At 58.7% G+C, this 18,726-nt stretch overlaps 1 protein-coding gene across 1 annotated transcript; it reads left to right on the forward strand.

Annotated features, from left to right (window-relative positions):
- Window positions 1-1,921: 1,921 nt before the first annotated feature.
- MNT (MAX network transcriptional repressor) lies at window positions 1,922-18,488 on the forward strand. The gene is made up of 6 exons (XM_043583438.1): window positions 1,922-2,446; window positions 7,772-8,351; window positions 8,936-8,977; window positions 9,123-9,234; window positions 14,597-14,789; window positions 14,927-18,488. The coding sequence occupies exons 1-6, from the start codon at window positions 2,374-2,376 to the stop codon at window positions 15,682-15,684; spliced, it is 1,758 nt and encodes a 585-aa protein (XP_043439373.1). The 5' UTR covers window positions 1,922-2,373; the 3' UTR covers window positions 15,685-18,488.
- The last annotated feature ends 238 nt before the right edge of the window (window positions 18,489-18,726 follow it).

Below are 18,726 nucleotides of genomic sequence, written 5' to 3' on the forward strand. Positions count from 1 at the left end.
CTCAGCTACAGACACTGCGTAAAGATCAGAGGCCTTATGTAGACTGCTGTTGGCAAACACCCCCCCTTCCTTCTGTTGGCTAGGTTCTTGATTTCCAGGATCTGTGCAGATTTTCTTAGTATGCATTATGCCCCTGCCGGCTTTCTGTACAAATTTGGGGCCTTTTTTAGACCTCAAAATAGGAACATAACCCTCTAAGGGCACAGTGGGGATAGGATGGGATGGGATGAGATGAATTGGCAGGGTGGTCTGCCACAAAGCGGTCCTCATTAAGGTTTGCTTTGAGGTTCTGTATAATGGCGAAGCCCAGGCTGCAGGATCCTGAACCCAACTGACATTGCCCCCCTCTGTTCGAACCGGTAGCAAAGAAAGGAATCTGAGACTAGGACCTGGGGGCCGTAGGACTGCTGGCTTTGAGGCATTGGAGCAGCAGAGCTGTACATGGTCCAGGGTGCTGCAAAAGTGCCTTCAGCCGGGCTTTGTATTGCTACCAACTGTACCACTGGGGTTTGTGTGGCCCGAACCAAAGAAGCAGAACAGCAGGGTTTCAGGTGAAGATTTTGGAGGCCCCGATTACCATATAGTAAGTGGGCAGACCACTTCCCATGCGGGCAGTTTGATATTCCTCCATGATTTTTTTTCGAATTCGGTGCCCTGCCGCAGAACTGCCTTCACAAAAGAGTCGTCCACGGGGTCAGGGATAAAAGCTCCTCCCTATGGGGGGTGAATAGTGAGTGACTTTCGACAAGTCCTTTCTCATCTCTGGGCCTCAGTTTCCTTATCTGCAAAATGAGAGGTTTGGGGTAAATTGACAAAGGTCTAACTTTCTGACTGTACCCGGAGGCTCCTCCAAACCGGAGCGTTAGAAGAGGCGGCAGCAAGCGCCAGCCGGGGGTCCCGCCCTCTGGGTGAGCTCGGTCGAGGCCGGGCGTTGCGTCCGGACCCCGAGCCCCGCCAGCGGTCTCAGTAGCCCAGCGGCTGGCAGGGCCAGGCTTCCGCCCTCCACGTTGTTGTTCCCGATTTGAGCCACGCCCCCTTAGTCTGGGCTGTGGACGCCTTGCCTTAACTGCCCCCGCCCCGGCCCCAGTTCAAAGGGTGGCCTGTGGGTGGCACAGTTCGACACCCGTGGACAAAGACAAGAATTTAGGGGAAGAAAAGAGAGAGACTTGGTTTTAAAGGGAAGGTGGTGAAAAGTAAAGGGTCGGCCAGGGCACAACTGCGGAATTTCCCTCTCGGCGTCCCACCCTCCGTTCTTACAGTGGACCCATCCGCACCCACGAATGTGACCGTGTTAGACACTGGCCCTTTAAACGGAAGGCTGGCGGCGCGGGGTGTCCATGTGGAGCTGCTCCATGCCGTGTTGTCCTGCCCGCCCATTGGCCCGCGGCCCGGTGACGTCGCCTAATAGGATGCGAACGCACTGCGGGGGGAGGAACGGAGACAAAACGCGGAACCGGATCGCCACTCCGCTCCCTCCGGCTGTTCTCTGGCAGAGTCCTGCCGTCAGCTCCGCCCACGGGCGGATCCCGGGGGAATTGCGACAGCCGGGTGGTTGCAGGAATTAGGTCACGTGTGGGTAGGGAGCGGAGACCCTGGGGTCAGGCCAGTCTGTACCATCCTAAGGTTTCCCTGACCTGGAATATCCTTATTTGAGCTAACTTAAGTCCTAAATTCTCCACCCTTCCTTTCCTCCAGCAGGACAAATTTCGTTGTGAAAGACCGCAACACGCAGCCTTTGCTCAACTTGTGGCTTGCCATCGGGGCGGGGCGAGGCGAGAAAGCGGAAATGCAGGGCGCGAACGAGGCTGGAGATTCTCCCACCCCCACCCCGGCCACGTGTGCGCGCGCCGTCTGTAGTGGGCGGGGCCAGCTCGCTCGGGACCCCGCCCCTCCCTTCCTGAGACGCCGCGGCCCTGCGGGCGGGGGCTCCGGTCCGGGCTTTGGCTGCGGCCCCGGTGTAGTAGCGGGGGCGGCGGCCGGGGGCAGCGCGGCTCCTTCCCTTGTTGTGTGTGTCGGTGCCTCCTCGCCATCTTGTTGCAAAGCCTTTTCTTGTCGGCGGGACTCCCGGGGGCCGCGGGGCGGGAGGCATCTGAAGGGAAGAAGAGAGGGAGGGGAAGGAGGGAGGCAGTGCTGCCTTTTGTTTTTTTGCATCAAAATTTTTGAAATTTGCAAATTATATTTTGCAAATATTTTGGGAAACATTAATTTTTGTCTCCGTGCTCTCCCGTTCTTCCCTGCGGAGTGCGCTGCGCCGCCCAGCCCTGTCGCCCCCCGGAGGTGATCCCTCCCTCCTGCCTGCCCGCCAGCCTGACCTGTGCCCGGCTCGCGGGCCGCAGTCTCGGCCCCGGCGCGCCCCCGGCAGCTCTCGGCGCGATGAGCATAGAGACGCTACTGGAGGCGGCCCGCTTCCTGGAATGGCAAGCGCAGCAACAACAGAGAGCACGTGGTGAGCGGCCGGGTTGGGCCCCTGGGGCACCGGGGAAGGGGAGACGAGCGACCCTGGTCTCCGAGCCCACGCGAAACCGCGGACACGACCCCCTCCCGAGCGGCCCGCGAAGCCGGGCAGCGCAAGGTTCGCACAAGAGCCGCCGCCTGGAGAGGAGTGTTGGGGGCAGTAAAATTAATTAATGAATACATTAACATTCAGTGAGGGACCCGGCTCCTGTGGGCGCCACCTCAGCTGCCTGCCACCGGTGTGCACCTTTCGTGGGGGCTTCTTTCGCGTGGGCCAGGGGCGCCCTCGGTAGAGCTGAGGATGTGTGAGCCGGTGGGGGGTGGGGTGCGGAATGGTGTTGCGTGGGGGTGGCAGACCCGCGTGTGCGTGCGTGTGTGCAGAGGGGATTGTGATGTGAGCCTCGAGGAGAGCGGATGAACGGACGGGTACACGGGCGAGTGTATAGTGCACACGAGTGGGCGTGTGTGTAACGGAGTGGGGGGTGGGAATTACTCTACGCCGAGCGGCTCCCCGGCTTCCCTGGCCCTGTGGGAAGGGTGCGGGGGGCGCTCCTGGACGATCTACGCGCCGCTTGGGGCGGAGGCGGCCTTTGCAGAATGAAATGACAACGCGTGTCTTATGATCCTGGCCAGCCCCGCCTGACCCCGCCTCCCAGAGCTGGGCTGGGTCGCGCTTCAGGGATTTGGGTGAGAGCCGGGCTGATTGGGTGTCTGCGAAAAGGCCTGCAGGTCGCTGGGGGCAGTCCCCGGGCCCCCCTTGCTGCGCCCCACTTTAGCCGGTGTGGAATGTGGCGTGTCTGCGCGTTCCAAACCCGCTCTCGGCTGGAATGTTGCGTGTGCCTGCGTTCCAAGCCCGTTGGTTACACCGGGTGGTGACGTGGACAGGCCCCGCCTCCGACCACGTGCACGGGGGACACTCCCGCTGGGGACGGAGCGGCCCGGCCCCTCCCGGCTGCCTCGCGCTGGGCCGGGGGCGGGGCCTGGGCGGGGCTGGCGAGTGGCCTTGCGCCGGGTTGGGCCCTGGCTCCGGCCGCCGGGCACCTCCCCGGGAGAGCCTGTGCGCTGGAAGGAGGAGCCGCCGAGCTCACCTGTCCATTCTCGCCCTAACCTCCTGTTTTTGATCCTGGGGCAAGGGAAACCCTCAGACTTGCAAGGCGACAGGACATTTAGAGCTCACATATTCCCACTGACGTTTGGGGGAACGTTCTCACCAGGACCTCCTGACAATACCCCTGGCCACATTGTGGAGTGAACCAGGCTTGAGAAGGGGCAAACTTTGACGTTCCCTCGACAGGAAAGGAAGATTTCAGATGCTTTCCGTCCCACCCGCCCTGTCGGTGGTCCCAGGCTTCAGGGTCAGGAATAGGGGTTGGAGGTAAACACCTCCGTTTTCCGGACCATTGCGAGGGCCTCGGACCCGGATCGGTGTGTGTGCAGTATCCGGGGACTCCTGTCCCTTCCACTTCCCCTCCCCAACCCTTCTGCCGAGTTGGTTGTGGTAGAGAGAGTGCTTCGCCCTCCTTTCCTTTCTCTCTGCCTATTGTTGCTTCAATGATGAGTCATGCAGGAGGTAGTAGTGTGTGTTGTGTGCGCGCGCGCCCTGCAGCTAGCTTGTGCCGCGGCAGCGGCGGAGGGGGTGGGGTGGGGGGAGCAGCAGCGGGCCAGGGGCGGGGGAGCAGCGGGTCCGCCCGGCCAACCCGACCGACAGGCCTCTCAAGGTCAGGAGCCACTCGAGATATGTGAGACTGACATGCTTGGATTTTGCGGAATTGATGGGCCAGGACATCAGCCCACGTGCCCCTCCCCCTTGTTTTCGGGGTCCTGAGCAGGGCCAGGCCCTGACAGTACTGGTGGTGGCCGAGAATGTCCTGCTTTCAGGCCCAGCGACGGGGCGTGGAGGGGAGGGCAGCGTGCACAAGAATTGGAGAGACTTGAGTCACCTGCTGCCACCATCAACACTGTGCAATTCAGGAGTACCTATTGTGTCCTTGCCGCGCATCAGGCACTGTGCTAGAGGTGAACAGGGTTGACCCTGCTGTTGCCCCAAGGGAACACTCACATCACCTTCGTTTTACCTTCAGGCTGATTGGCCTTCTGGGGAAGAGGAGAAGACCCTGTGCCCTCTTCTCTTCCACCCTTTCCCAAATAATAAGGCCAGAGCTGGCTGTAAGAAGGACAGTGATGAGAGAGAGAGAGAGAGAGAGACAGCGAGGGCGCGCGCGCGAGAGAGCGCCCCTCCCCCACGTGGTGAGAACTGAGGGCAGGGAGCTGAGTAGAGGCCTAGTTTAACTGACCAGTCACAGGTCCTTCTTCGCGTGGCAGGAGGTCTTAGGGGATGGGTGGTGCAAAGCCACATCTACTCCAAAAGCTGACATACAGATGGCGAGACCTGGCCACAGCGGTTAATCTCAAATTCATATTTTTTTTCTCCTCCTTGAGGTTCTGTCCTCTGACTTGGGGTGGGAAAAATGGGAGAAAAGGGGTGGTGTGTGGACCTGCTGACCAGAACTGCTTTCCTGGGTATGTACCTGATGAGCAGCTCTGAACAGGGATCCTGTTGTCCATGCCCTGGTTCAATCTCAAGGGTGGGTTTCCTGACCTAGACCAGCCAGATTGCTCACGTGATGAACCTGAGGATGTGTGTGCACATGTGTGTGTGAGAGGAAAGAGAGGCCATCCTGGTGGTCAGGTGGGGGGGGAGGGGGTCTGGTCATTTCCAGCATTCATGGAGGTAGCTCAAATGGGAGCCTCTTCTACCTGACCTACTTACACCCTGGGAGGGGAGGGGGGGGGGCTGCCTTGTGTATTTAGCTCCCTATTAGCATGAAGAAGGGGAGGACTCCTGAACAATGGGGGCTACCTAGTGTAGATTCCTCAGGCCCCAGCCCTGAGCCTGCTGTGGCCCCTGAATCACCCCAGAACGGTCAGGCTAACTTCCCTGGGGCCAGCCTCTGGGCAGAGCCCAGGGAGGGTGTCAGAGTGCCTGCATGTTTGGGAGTGCTGCATAGGTGCATTATTTTAAAGAGTCTAAACCTGTATTGTTCTTGAGGGAGGCCCTTGAGTGACTGCCACTTTGCTGTCCCCACTGGGTTTCCCCCTCCCCAGGGCATAGGAGGAGGGTTGCTGCTGGTGGGGAGGAGGCAGGAAGCTTTGGTGGGCTGGATCTGGCTTGGGACACCCCCTCTTCTTCGCCACCAGTCAAGATTTCTCATGCCAATCCAGGTGTGATAGAGCTTGGCCATTCACCTGGGTCCTTCCTGGTACCTGCCTGGCTCTGGAAGAGAGGGTAGGTGAGAAGGAGGTTGCCATCTCCTGGACCAGCTGTGTGGAGTTACTTTAAAATATGGGGAATGAGTTTTACTTTCAGGCTGAGTTCCCAGGACACCTGTCCTTGGGGCTTGGGGTCCCCTCTGTCCCACTGCTAATGGGAGAATGGAACACCGACCCCCACACCTGTGAAAGTTTGGGCCCTGGCTCAAAGGAATGAAGGTGGGCTGTGTTGGGCCCTGACCTCCAGGGCCTTGCCTTGGGGATGGGTGGGGGGTGGACTGGGTAGGTGGTAGGTGGAACTCTTTGCCAGTGTAGTCTCTGGGAAGCTGGAGAGCAGAGAGCTGGCTTTCCCTGGAGCTGTAATATTAACCAGGGCCTTTGGAAAGGCCTGGGAGACCAATGCCTCCCCTCATTGGAGCAGGCCCACACCGGCCTGGCAGCTCCCCTTCCAGAAGGGCAGGGGAGATACGGAAGAGGCCCCGTGCTGCTGGGAAACCGCCGAGTGCTTCCCCTCTCACAACACTCTCTACTTCCTCCTTCCTTCGCCTCTTCTCCCCTGCGGGAGGGAGGGGCCTGGAGCAGGCCTGGCTCACACTCAAATTGTTGGTTGGCCAAAGGGCCCTGAGGCCTCAGGTTTTCTGGGGCCCTGAGCCCCAAAGGCCAGTGTGGGGTTGATGCCCTCCTCCACAAGGGGCTCTTAGCCAACCTTGTCCTCCCCGCCCAACCCCACCCACCGTGGGGTGGTGTGTTTGGGGTGTGTCTGCCCGCTACTGCTGTCAGCTCAGTCAGTCAGCAGTGTGGCCAATCTGGGATGGGCAGGAGGGCTGGTGGACCAGCCTGCTCCCTGGCCTGGGGGCTACAGCTGCTCCCCAGAGATCCTGCCCAGCCCTGTAGCCAGGGAACCTGAATGGTGGGGCCCAGAGAGCATGGGGCTGGGTGGAGATGGAGAGGTGCTTCTGGATCAGGAAGGGTGTTCTCAGCCAGCTCCTGAGCAGGCCTCACCTGGCAGCAGGTCTTTCAGCAGAGATGCTGAACTGACCGGTGCGAGGCTGCCCTTCTTTCCCGCCTGCCTCTTTGCTTCCTGGTTGTCCCGCTGGTGGTGGGGACAAGAGGGATGTGGGAACGATGAGTTCTAGTACCACAAAGGGCAGAGAAGGACCGAATTTGTTTTGTGTGGTCTCTGAGGAAACCAGACACTGGGACCTGGCCTGGGAGTCCTGGGTCTGATTTCCTCATGTGTGAACTGAAGCTGATGTCCCTGCCCTGCCTGTGGTGTGGACTCTTGTGAGGATCCACAGGTGTGTGTGTGTACAGACACCTAGTGAGCAGATGCTGACACAGCAAGTATAGGTATACGCCCGGTGTCTGGATTCCTGGCTGGGTGTAGTTTCAGTAATACCTGTGACTTGCTGTGTGGTCCTCAACAAATCACTTTGCTTCTCTGAGCTAATTTATTTAATCTGTGAAGTGGAGGTGCCGCCTGCCCTCTGGAAAGTACTTGGTAAATACTTTCGAAGGCCTTCCCCAGAGGCTATGATCCGCCTACCTCCCGCCCCCCCATTTTTCTCTGGTAGCCTGTGAGGTCTTTGCTGACTGGCCTCTGCCCACCTTATCTATCACCCCATTCCCCTCAGCCTTGTTCCTGAACTTTCCTGCTCATCACCAGCCTAACCTCTGAACTTTCAGGTTGCCAGACCTCCAGCATCCTCTCTGACAGCCCCTGCTCTGTCTTTCCACAGCCCCTCTCCTCTCTCAGCCTGGGTTGTTATCCTCTGTAACTTGTCCTTCCCCTCAATGCCTCTAGGCCTTGAGCTCCTCAACGCAGAGACTAGGTCTGTTTTAATTGTTCGCCGCTGTGTCCCCAGCACTTAACCCCAGTGCCTGTCTGGGTGTGGATGGGGATTTGTGGTGTCTCAGGCTGAGCGGGGGTGTCACTGAGCACTAACTGGGACAGGGTCAAAGGATGTGTTATGGTTGGAAGACTTCAGAAGCTGGGACCCAGGACTGCTGGCCCACTGAGAAAACCCCTTGTGTTCTCTCTGCGTAGAGGAGCAGGAGCGGCTTCGCTTGGAGCGGGAGAGGGAGCAGGAGCAGAAGAAGGCCAGCAGCCTGGCCAGGCTGGCCCATGCCCTGCCCGTGGAGGAGCCCCGCATTGAAGCACCACCCCTACCTCTGTCCCCTCCGGCACCCCCGCCAGCACCCCCACCCCCACTTGCCACCCCCACCCCACTGACTGTCATTCCTATTCCAGTAGTGACCAACTCTCCTCAACCTCTGCCCCCACCCCCACCACTGCCTCCTGCAGCCCAGCCTCTGCCCCTGGCGCCCCGCCAGCCAGCCCTGGTTAGCACCCCTGGACTCAGCATTAAGGAGGCTGCCCCCCTGCCCACCAGGCCACAGGTGCCCACCCCTGCTCCCCTGCTGCCGGACTCCAAGACCACCCTTCCGCCCACTGGCAGCCCTAAGCCTCTGCAGCCCCTGCCCACCCCTATCCTGACCATAGCACCACACCCTGGAGTCCAGCCCCAGCTGGCCCCCCAGCAGCCACCCCCACCCACTCTTGGGACCCTGAAGTTGGCACCAGCGGAAGAAGTCAAATCCAGCGAACAGAAGAAGAGGCCTGGGGGGTGAGTGAGGTGTGGCAGAGTCTGGGCTGTGTGTGGAAGAGAAAGTACCCCCCCCCCCCTCTCCTGAGCCAGTCCTTCAAAGCCATGTCCTACCTCCCTATCTGAGAAGCACGGTATTTTATTTGGACAGTTTGCACTGTTCCTGTGCCTGTGCCTGTGCCTATCCCCACCCTGGGAGTGGGGAATGGCCATTGCCCTCTGTTTTCTCAGGCTTCTGTGTCCTCTGACCCCCTCAAGGATGGGCCGATGGCATTTCCAAGCCTTTGGACAGAGTATTGGATTGGGGAACTCTTGGGTGAGGGCTCGGGTCAACTGGCTATTTCTCTGAGCCCCAGGAGACCTTATATCTCCTCTTAGGTGGAAGGGGCAGGATGGAGGGTTAATGGGTTGTGAATTACGAGCATACGTGTGCCCTCCAGGGAGTATAAGCACATCTGAACAGGGTGAACATCTCCCATTGCTGCTTTTTGTACAGAGAATGTGGGGGGCAAGACGCCTGTGACATTTGGGGAGTGGGGGCAGGGGGCGGGAAGGCCACCTAATTGGGCCCTCCTCCCTAAGCCTCCTGTCTGTCTGGGTTTCAGGATCGGAACCAGAGAAGTCCACAACAAATTGGAGAAGAACAGGTGTGTGTGCGTGCGTGTGTGTCTCTGGGCTCCACCTGCCCGCTCCGGGGACAGGTCCCACCCTTGTTCTCCTGGGGCCTTCCCTCCCCGCCCTGGTCCCCGGCCCCCCAGGCGCTGGCTAACTGGCGCCTCTCCCTCTCCCCAGGAGGGCCCATCTGAAAGAATGCTTTGAGACCCTGAAGCGCAACATCCCCAACGTGGACGACAAGAAGACGTCGAATCTGAGTGTGCTGCGGACGGCGCTGCGGTACATCCAGGTACGGGGGAGGGAAGCGCGGCGGACAGGACGGCGGGCGGCGGCCTCTGCGCCAGCTTCCTCCTTACTCCTCCCGCCCTCTTCCCCTCGCCGCGGCCCCGCCCCGCCCTCGCTCCCTCTCCCGCTCCCCCGCCCGCCTCCACGCGGGCGCTGAGCACATGGCCCGGCTGACGTCAGCGGGGCTCCCCGCCCGCGAGGGGGCGGGAGGACGGGCGCGCGTGCGCGGGGGAGGGCGGCCGCGGCGTTCCCTTCTCCGCCCCCACCCTTTTTCCCGTTCGGCCGCCCCGCGGAGCCTCGCCATCTGCGCCGCCTCCGCAGCTCGGTTTTCAGACCCGGTGCCCGGGCCCGCGTTACAGCCTGGCGCTCTTAGTGCCCCCGCGGGTGAGAAGGGCGTGGAGCCGCCCCGGCGCCTCCAGCCCGCCCGCAGTGCCTGGGCGGGAACCCGGATTTGGCCCGAGAATCTGTCGCTCGTGATGGGGTGGGGAGTCCCCTGGGCGTGGCTCCTTGCACGCGGCGGCGCTCCGGTGAGGCCCCACCCCGTTTTACCCCCAAAGGGTTAAGAGCCTTCCAGTGAGCGCATTGAGGTGCCACGACTCAATTTTGGGGGTTAATCCTGGAGGCTGTGGAAATGTCTGAGTAACCAGTCCTCGGGTCGCCGAACCTTCAAAAATTAGGCTCTCTTCATGCCTGGGATTTTAAAAACCCCTTTTCAAGGGGCCCTCCTGTCTGTGTGGACCTCCCTTCTTTGGACATTGGCTTCCCTCTGCAGTACGGGGTGGGGGGCGCCCGCCAGATAAGACAGTTGCCATGACGGCCCGGTGTTTCGGTTTCCTTGGAAACCGGCCGAGGGTTCCGCGTGCCGGAAAGGAGGCTGTGGGGGTGGGGCGCGCGGCCACGCTCGGCTGCCGCGGAGACGGAGTCCGAATGGAGCCGTTGGGGAATGGGAGGGACTTAGGGCTCCCTGCCTGGCGGGGGCGGGGGCGGGGGCAGCTTGCGGTCCCCCTATCGGCGCGCTTCGACAGCTGGGGGGTCGGGCAGCATTAAGGTTCCTGTGGGAAGGGTAGCAAAGAGGATCTGACCGAGCTTTGAGCCGGGGCCGGGCGCCACCCCTCCCCCGGCCAGTACTGCGGGGTCACAGCCCTAAGGTAACCGGAGCCTGACTTGTTCAGGGGGCGGAGGCGCTGCTTCGCGACTGCTCCCAGCCGGCTGCTCCCTCCCAAGCTCCCGCGAACGCGCGCCCTTCCGCCCGCCCTTCCGCCCGCTCTGCGGGTGAGGGGGAGGGGCTGGCGCGCCTCCAGGCCGCTTCCCGGCACCCTGGAGGGGAGGGGTCGGGCTCGAAGATTGGTGGAAACGGGGTGGGGGCGGGGCTTCCGAGCTCCGAGGGGAGGGTGCAGCCGGCAGGGAGTGACGCTGCAAGGCCGGGTCCGCGTGGGTGCGCGCGTGCTCTGGGAGGGGCGGGGCCTCGCTGTTGGCCTGACTGGCTTAGAAAGAGGAGAGGCCCGAGGGGGTGGGCTTCGGAGGGTCTCCAGGAGGCCTACTTCTGACATATTTTTGCAGAACTTGGGCTTGAGAATGTTCCCGGTCCTTCAGTCATAGGCAATTATGTCTCCTGGAAGCAAATCCTTGTCCAAATACTGTGACGTTTTCTATGACTCTCAGTTTCTTTTGTACTGCCATTTTGCTAAATGGGAAGAAATAGTAGCATCTTCATCATAGGAATGTTCAGATTGGTCCTCTATAAACACCAACTTAATAATAATTCTTGAGAAGTAGAAAGAATAGGATGGCACATTCCACTTTATAGACACATACTTTTGAAAGCCTTGCTTGCAATGATATCTGGATTTGAAAATAAATCAGAAATAGAGACTTAGTAGAACCAGCAGACATGAGCCTGGGCTGAGGAGGCAGCGAGGTGTGAGGTGTACCCAGGCTGTTCATAAGAGAAATGTGTCCTGGGGCTGGTAATGGAAGCAGAAACAAAAGTTACAAGGCTATCTCAATCCTCAATCTCATTCATTTGGTTATTCACTCAGGTACTTTGGACAGCTCTGTGTCTGATTCTGAGGATGAAGCAGGGAGCAAAGAAATAAGCGTGGGTCTGTCTTCATAGGTTTGGTCTTGGTGGCAGATTATAAATACTGTGCCATGAGAATGTAATAGGGACAGGGATCAGAGGATCTGTTTTGAGGAGTGCCGGAGGTTGTTGCTGAGGAAGGGGCATCTGAACTGAGACCTGAAGGTTCCAGGGTGACCTGGGCAAAGCAGAAGGCAGAAAGCCCAGCTCAGGCTGAAATTTCTCCAGCAAGAGGGAGCAGGATTCAGTTTTGGAACTTAAAGGTGGCCGTGGGGGTTACCACGTGGAGACTAGAGATGGGCCAGGGGCTGGGGGGGGAGGGGGGCAGGCAGCAGGGCACTAGATAGGAGTCAAAATGGAATAGTAGAGAGACCAATAAGGTGTGTAGACTGAAAGCATTGGTTGTTTGCTGAGGGGGGAAGGCTGTAGCTCCCAGCCAGACTCAGAGTGGCGTGGAAGATTTTAAGAAAGCCACAGTGAGGTGGACAAAAACAGGAAGAGGAATAGGCAGGTACCAAACTATGCATCCAAGCAGTTTTAGGAAATATGTTTAAAATGAAGCAATGTGGACAAAAGCTGGACCCTGGAGAAACTTTCCGGGGGCCTCTAGGCCTGTGGATAACTGAGCTGGGTAAGAAAAAGAGGTTTTGGCCTCTGAGTTTCTCCCTAAGTCAGAAATCTACTCTTCCTGCTGGTAGGTAGAGTTCAGGACACCACTTCCAGCCCCCAGCAGCCAGGTTCAAGTGAGAGCTGACTCACCACAGGCCCCATCATTGATATGGCCTCATCTGATGTCATGTCCAGCACTGGCCTCTCAGGGTAGAGCCAGGTGAGAAGCCAGGTGTGTGTGTGTGTGTGTGTGTGTGTGAGAGAGAGAGAGAGAGAGAGACAGAGAGAGAGAGAGGGAGAGGGAGGGATCTTTCTGGCAGAAATATAGAGGGAAACAGGTTAAATCTCAAAACCAGGATAGAGAAGGCTGTGTGTGGCCTGGGACTGCTAGCAGAATTGTAAAACTACCAGGTTTCAGGCCAGAACATTGCATGGTTGTGTCTGGGTTATGTGTTGGCAGGTACTAATGGTTTGAGGCATTTCTTACTGGTGAGGTCAGAAACACAGGAGTTTGGGGCTGCACGAGGAAGCATAGGGAAATTGGGCCTAGTTTAGTGGGCGAACTTGAAGACATTGCCATGCCCAAGAGGGACAAGTGAACAGTCAGGAAGGCTGCTATAAAACTGCTTGTAGAAATAGAGTCAGGGGAAACTTATGTCTAATGTGACTGTGATTCTGTGATACAGCAGAGAGACAGGATAGAGGTGGGAACCAACATGCTCACATCCTCACAGATCCTTCCCCTGGAGTTAAGATGTGCATAATTCTGTCCTGGACACTGGTTGGGTCAGGGGATAAAGCTGATAATAAAACAGTCCTTGCCTTTACTCACAGCGTTGGACAAGGAACAGTGTGTATGGAGGTGGAAGGACAAAATACGAAGCTTTTAGGGATAATATGAGCTAGTGTCTGATTAAGTACTACCTGACAGTCTTATTAAATGCTCAAGAGTGTTGTGCGGTTCCAAGAAGGGCTCAAGGTCAAGAAGATGCACTGGTCAGGGCATGAGATGGGATGGGTGGTGGGAGTCGGATGTGGTCTCGGAGCACAAGCACATATGATGTAGAGGGATGAGAAGGGACCATCTGTGTGTGAGACTGGGTTCAGAGAGGAAAACTAAGACAAGCTGGATAGTTTGGTGTAGGAAGAGTCGGTGGGTTCTGTACCTGGCCGTAACTGGCCAGCCTTAGAAGCCAGGAGCTCAGGAATAGTTCAGGTTAAGAGACTCAGGATGCAGCAGGGCAAAAGTGTAGTGTCCATGTTTGGTGGACCCAGCACTCGTGACATGTCTGGGCCAAAGAGAAACTGGCAACAGGGAGGTCTCCAAGAGTTGGAGGAGTCAGTTTTAATAAAGTGTCAGCTTCAGGAGGTCATGGAGGATAGGAGCTGAGGCATAGGACACAAGCTGGCCTTTTGGGGATATAAAACACTTTTTTTTTTTTTTTTTGAGAGAGAAAGTACATATGCCAACTGGGGGAGAGAGGCGGAGGGAGAGAGAGGATGTTGAGCCAGCTCTGTGCTGAGCGGTTGATCCCACGACCCCGGGATCCTGACCTGAGCTGACATTAAGAGTTGGACGCTCAACCGACTGAGCCACCCACATGCCCCTCGAGACACTTCTGATAGGGGAGCAGTGCCACAGTCTGGGAGGCATGGCATCCAGCACCAACATGAGGGGTGAACCTAAGAGGCTGTGGGCCTGGAGGAGTTGAGGCAGGGATGGCTCTGTGGACAAGGGAACTCCCTGTTGGTGTTCTTAGTGAGGTGGGTGGCATCAGTGTCATGGGGGCAGGAACAATGTGGAACCTGTGTGAAGGACAGAAGTGTCTCCAGTGGTGCTCCATGTCACAGGTGCCATTGAGCCATTTCTCCTTGGTCAGTGCAGCTCACTACAGGTGTGGAAGGAGGGGCACGTTCCAGGGCTTAGGGATCGATCATTCAGCAGCCTGGGGAATCTGGAGGGCTGTGGGCAGGGTGAAAATGGAGAGTGTGGTTGAGAGGCAGCACAGGTAGATGCCACGGAGAGTAGTCCAGGTCAGAGCAGAGGGCAGAGCCAACAGCTGCTGGGGATGAGATGGAGGCAGGTCAAGAAGAAATTCAGGGGGTTGGAGGCCATGCCACAAAGTCTGAGAGGCATCCTCAGGGACATTGAAGTTAAGACTAGTGAATGATGCTGTGGAGCAAAGGGCAGGATTGTTTGGGGTTCTTTGGGGAATGAGTTCCAAGGAGGGTAGCCTGTGGCATGGTGACTGACAGCATGGTATGAGTGGTGGCGGGGCCTTGAGCGTCACGGAGAAGTCTGTTACCCCTTCTGTCCTCTGCAGAATGGAGGCAAGTGGCTGCCAGGAGGGTGGATAGAGCCAGAGGCCATGAAGCCCCTCAGGACACAGTTGATGTGGGGGTGGGGGAAGGCCTTCATCCTAGAGTGGGGCTGGCCTGGATCTGTGCTTTTTTTCAATGGTGCCTGCTGGAGAGCCCACAGTCCCCAGGATGCAGGGCCTCACAGGACAAAGCCATGGACCAGCAGTGGGTGTGGTCCCCCGCGGCCCCATCACTGCAGACTGCCCCTGGGTGCTAAGTGACCTGGAGGCCAGGGTGGCAGTGGGAAGGGATTGCGGTACTGGGGACCCTGTGGCCTCTGCTCAGGGTATCCTTCGGTCTCTTGGCTGTTGTCCAGTCTCTGAAGAGGAAGGAGAAGGAATACGAGCATGAGATGGAGCGGCTGGCGCGGGAGAAGATCGCCACACAGCAGCGGCTGGCGGAGCTCAAGCATGAGCTGAGCCAGTGGATGGACGTGCTGGAGATCGACCGGGTGCTCCGGCAGACTGGCCAGCCGGAGGACGACCAGGCCTCCACCTCTACGGCCTCTGGTGAGCCCCACCTGCCCCTCCCTGGTCAGGCCCTTGCCCCCCAGCTCCATGCCCCCAGACCCCAAGGGCATCTACGACTCCAGCCTCTTGTTTCGCGAGCCTTTCTGACCTGTCCCTGTCCCCGTGTCCCCCCACAGAGGGTGAGGACAACATAGACGAGGATATGGAGGAGGATCAGGCCGGCCTGGGCCCACCTAAACTGAGCCATCGCCCCCACCCGGAGCTGCCGAAGCCACCGCCCAGCACCGCCCCTGCACCTCTGCCTCCCCATCCACACCCCCACTCCCAGCCTGTGGCCCTGTCTCCTGTCCACCTGCCTGGGCAGCAGCCGCCACCACAGCAGAAGACACCTCTGCCAGCCCCTCCTCCCCCACCGGCTGCCCCTGCCCAGACGCTGGTGCCCGCTCCAGCCCATCTGGTGGCTGCAGCTGGTGGAGGTTCCACGGTCATCGCCCACACGGCCACCACCCACGCCTCAGTCATCCAGACTGTGAACCACGTTCTACAGGGGCCGGGCGGCAAGCACATCGCCCACATTGCCCCCTCGGCCCCCAGCCCTGCTGTGCAGCTGGCACCTGCCACACCCCCCATTGGCCACATCACAGTGCACCCTGCCACCCTCAACCATGTGGCCCACCTCGGCTCCCAGCTGCCCCTGTATCCACAGCCCGTGGCAGTGAGCCAGCCCGTGGCGGTGAGCCACATTGCCCACACCCTCTCACACCAGCAAGTGAATGGCACAGCGGGGCTGGGACCCCCAGCCACTGTCATGGCAAAGCCAGCTGTGGGGGCTCAGGTGGTGCACCACCCCCAGCTGGTGGGCCAGACAGTGCTCAACCCCGTGACCATGGTCACCATGCCCTCCTTCCCGGTCAGCACACTCAAGCTGGCTTGAGGGTGAGGCCACTCAGAGGCCCCCAGTGGGGGCAGGGAGGGGGACCTGTCCCCCACTCTCCCACCCACCAGCTCCACACATTCCAGCCAGGCCAAGGCCCGCCCCACCCACACCCACCCCCAGGCCTCCTAGGGGAAGGGGGTGCAGAGACTCTGAGCCAGGGGAGGGAGGGCCCCCCCCCAGGGAGCTGGGCACAGGGCAGGGGGTTACCCCACTGCACTAGGACTTGATAAAGTGATGAGACACTCTGGTGAATGTGCCACTCGTCCGGCCTGGTGCCAGCTCCAGTGCCGTTCCCGCCTCCCCACCTTGTCCCCTGCAACCAGTGCGAAGTGGGTGTTGTGTTCTCCGGCTTCCCCGACCCTGCCTGCCTTCCTGTGCTGCTGCTGCTATTGCTGTCTGATGAGGTGGCTGAGTGCCGGGTCCTCTGTCCTGAGCCTCGGCCTTCTCTCCCCAGGCCTTTGGAGGGGACGGGGAGAGGGAGCAGAACTGAAGCAACTTGGCCCAGAAAGCTGGGTACCGTGGGGGGTGGGGGGTGCTCTGCTCTGAGTACACGTGACAGATCCTAAGAAGTGGCTGCTCTGCAGTCCCACCCACACAGGTGGGCGCCAGCCTACGGTTCTCCAACCCAGCTGCGGTCACTGGCTCGTCACAGAAGCTAGTTAAGAGGAGTCTCTATCAACAACTGAACCCGTGCTGTTGCTAAGCTCCCTGAGTGCCCCAATCCTTGCCACTGGGCTCCTGACCTCAGGAGGGTAGGCTGAAGGTGGGTGGGGACTGGGAAGGAAGGGCTTAGCGGTCCTGCCCCTCCCCCCCTCCCGCCGGCCTGGGTACGGTACGGCTGGGGAGAGAGCTTCTCTGGACCCATCAGTCCCCATCCTTGGTTCCCTGGCCTCTGCTCAGTGCTGTGCACTCCCGAGGGATGGGTGTGCCTGAGTGCCTCCCGCAGCCTCAGAGAAGTGGATTAGTAGCTATCTGGTCTGGGTTCCAGGTGCCTGAAGCCACACTGCTGAGGAAGTTAAAAATCCAGGGCCTGGGCCCAACCAAGTTCCTTCCCTGCTGCTCTGGGGACCTGTAGAGAAGGGAGGAGGGCTGCTACTCCTGCCCCAACTCCTCTGTCTCTGCCATCATCTCTCTCTTTCCCCCTGAACATCCACTTTTTCCCAGTGGGCTGTTCTGAGTGTATACTCTGTGGAGGCTGCTGTGTGCCACAACTTTCCTCTGAGGAAGGTCCTTGGTTGGACCTAGGGCAGGGCTGAGCTTGGGGTGGGGAGTCAGGGGGCCTGTGTGTGTGGGGGGTGGGGGGGCATGCTTCTTTCCCTGCCTCTGCCTCGGCAGACCGCTTTGGCTTCTCTTTTTATGTGGGTATTTATTACAAGTGGCCTTGTGTCAGACACACTCAGTTGTGCACTCGGCTCCCCACCTGGACACAAGATGGCCTTTCAGTGTGGGGAGAGGAAGCCAGTGTCCCTAGGTGTGAAGTTTGCTTTGACAGGCTGGGGGCAGGAGGAGTGGCCTGCAGTGTTCTGAGGAGGCTGGCAAAGGTCTTGAACAGGTTTGGACACCTAAGAACCCCCTTTCAGTTCCTTCCTGGTCCTGGAGACTTCCCAGGGGACTGCTCTCCTTTGTCTCTCCTGGGGTGGGGAAAGGGAGGGCCTGTGGACACCCTAGAGGCCTCTAAGAGGGAGCCCCACACCCATCCCAGCACAGCACTCACACCTCACAAGCTCGCTGCCTTCCTGCCCCTGCAGCCACCACCTGCCACCCTGGTTCTTGGGGAGACCAGTTTCCACTCTTCCTTGAGTGATTACAACCGAAAGAGCAGAGGGAGCCCGATCAGCCTGGCGCCCAGGGAACAGAGAAACGTTGGGGAACCTGCCCTCCCTCTCAAGCTCTGTTCACCTCCCTGCATCCTGAGGCCATTCCAGAAAGTGTGTCAACCAGTGGCCTCTCGGGCCTGCACAGATACCTCATCCGCCTATTCACCGCCCCTGCCCCTCCCCACCCCTAGCAGTGGGGGCCTTCGAATCTAGTGCCGAATGACTATGTCCAGATTGGTGACGATGGGTGTTGTTGCTGTTGTTTTTGTTGTTTGTGAACGCTGTGATGCCGTGTGCCCGAGAGGGCAGCCGCCGCCCAGCCCTTCCTTGGGCATCTCCCCTCTGAGAGCTGTCAGGACCATATCTGTCCTCACCCTGTGGGACCGCCTGCCCCTCCCCTCCCTAGCCCTTCCAGCCTGGGGGACACGTGCGTGTGCGCACACATACACACACACATACACACACACACACACACCTTACCTCTCATGCGTGTTTTACTTTTTGATGTTAAGAGTGGTTCACTGGCTGGGAGCCTTTACCTCGGGGAGAGGGGGAGGTTGGTTCCTTGGGGGGCCAAAGAAGGGCAGGGAGTGCCTGGAGGGGAATTAGGGGTCACCATACCCCTGCTCTCCAGGAACAGCTTCTCCCCCATCCCAGGGTTCCATCCCCATCCCCTAAAGAGGTGGCCCTTGTTTACAGTGAGGACTCGGTCACTGTGTCTCCGTTTCCTGAAATATAAACCGTAGCGACCCCAGACTGTAGAGATTTTTATGTGTTTGGATACATCTGCTGTGTGGGAAAAAAAAAAACAAAAACCCTACAAAAACCCTAATTTTGTACATATTGTATTTTTACTATTGAACTGTATTCTAGTGGCTGTTCATGCTCCAAGACTTTAGGTATTGAGACATGAATACTATCCATGTAATAAGCACTTGCCTGGAATAAAATATAAAACTGAAATAAACCTGCACTGAAACCAGAGATGGGGCTGTCAGGCTGCAGCATCTGGGTCACTTTGTTGCAACAGGAGGCAGAGCCTTTTAGGGAAAGTCCTCTAGCAAGCATCGGGGTTCTTAACCCTGTGGACATTTGAGGGGCATGGGTCCTCGAGCAGCTTCGGTGCTGGTCAGTTTTAGAAGATTTGGGGCCTTCCAGTTCTGATGCCAGTGTTCGATCCTAAACAGGCTCTGAGGACTGCAATTCTGGTCTTCCTTATACT

This window comes from Prionailurus bengalensis, chromosome E1 (genome assembly GCF_016509475.1).
Source record: "Prionailurus bengalensis isolate Pbe53 chromosome E1, Fcat_Pben_1.1_paternal_pri, whole genome shotgun sequence".
In the NCBI taxonomy this organism is placed as follows: domain Eukaryota; kingdom Metazoa; phylum Chordata; class Mammalia; order Carnivora; family Felidae; genus Prionailurus; species Prionailurus bengalensis.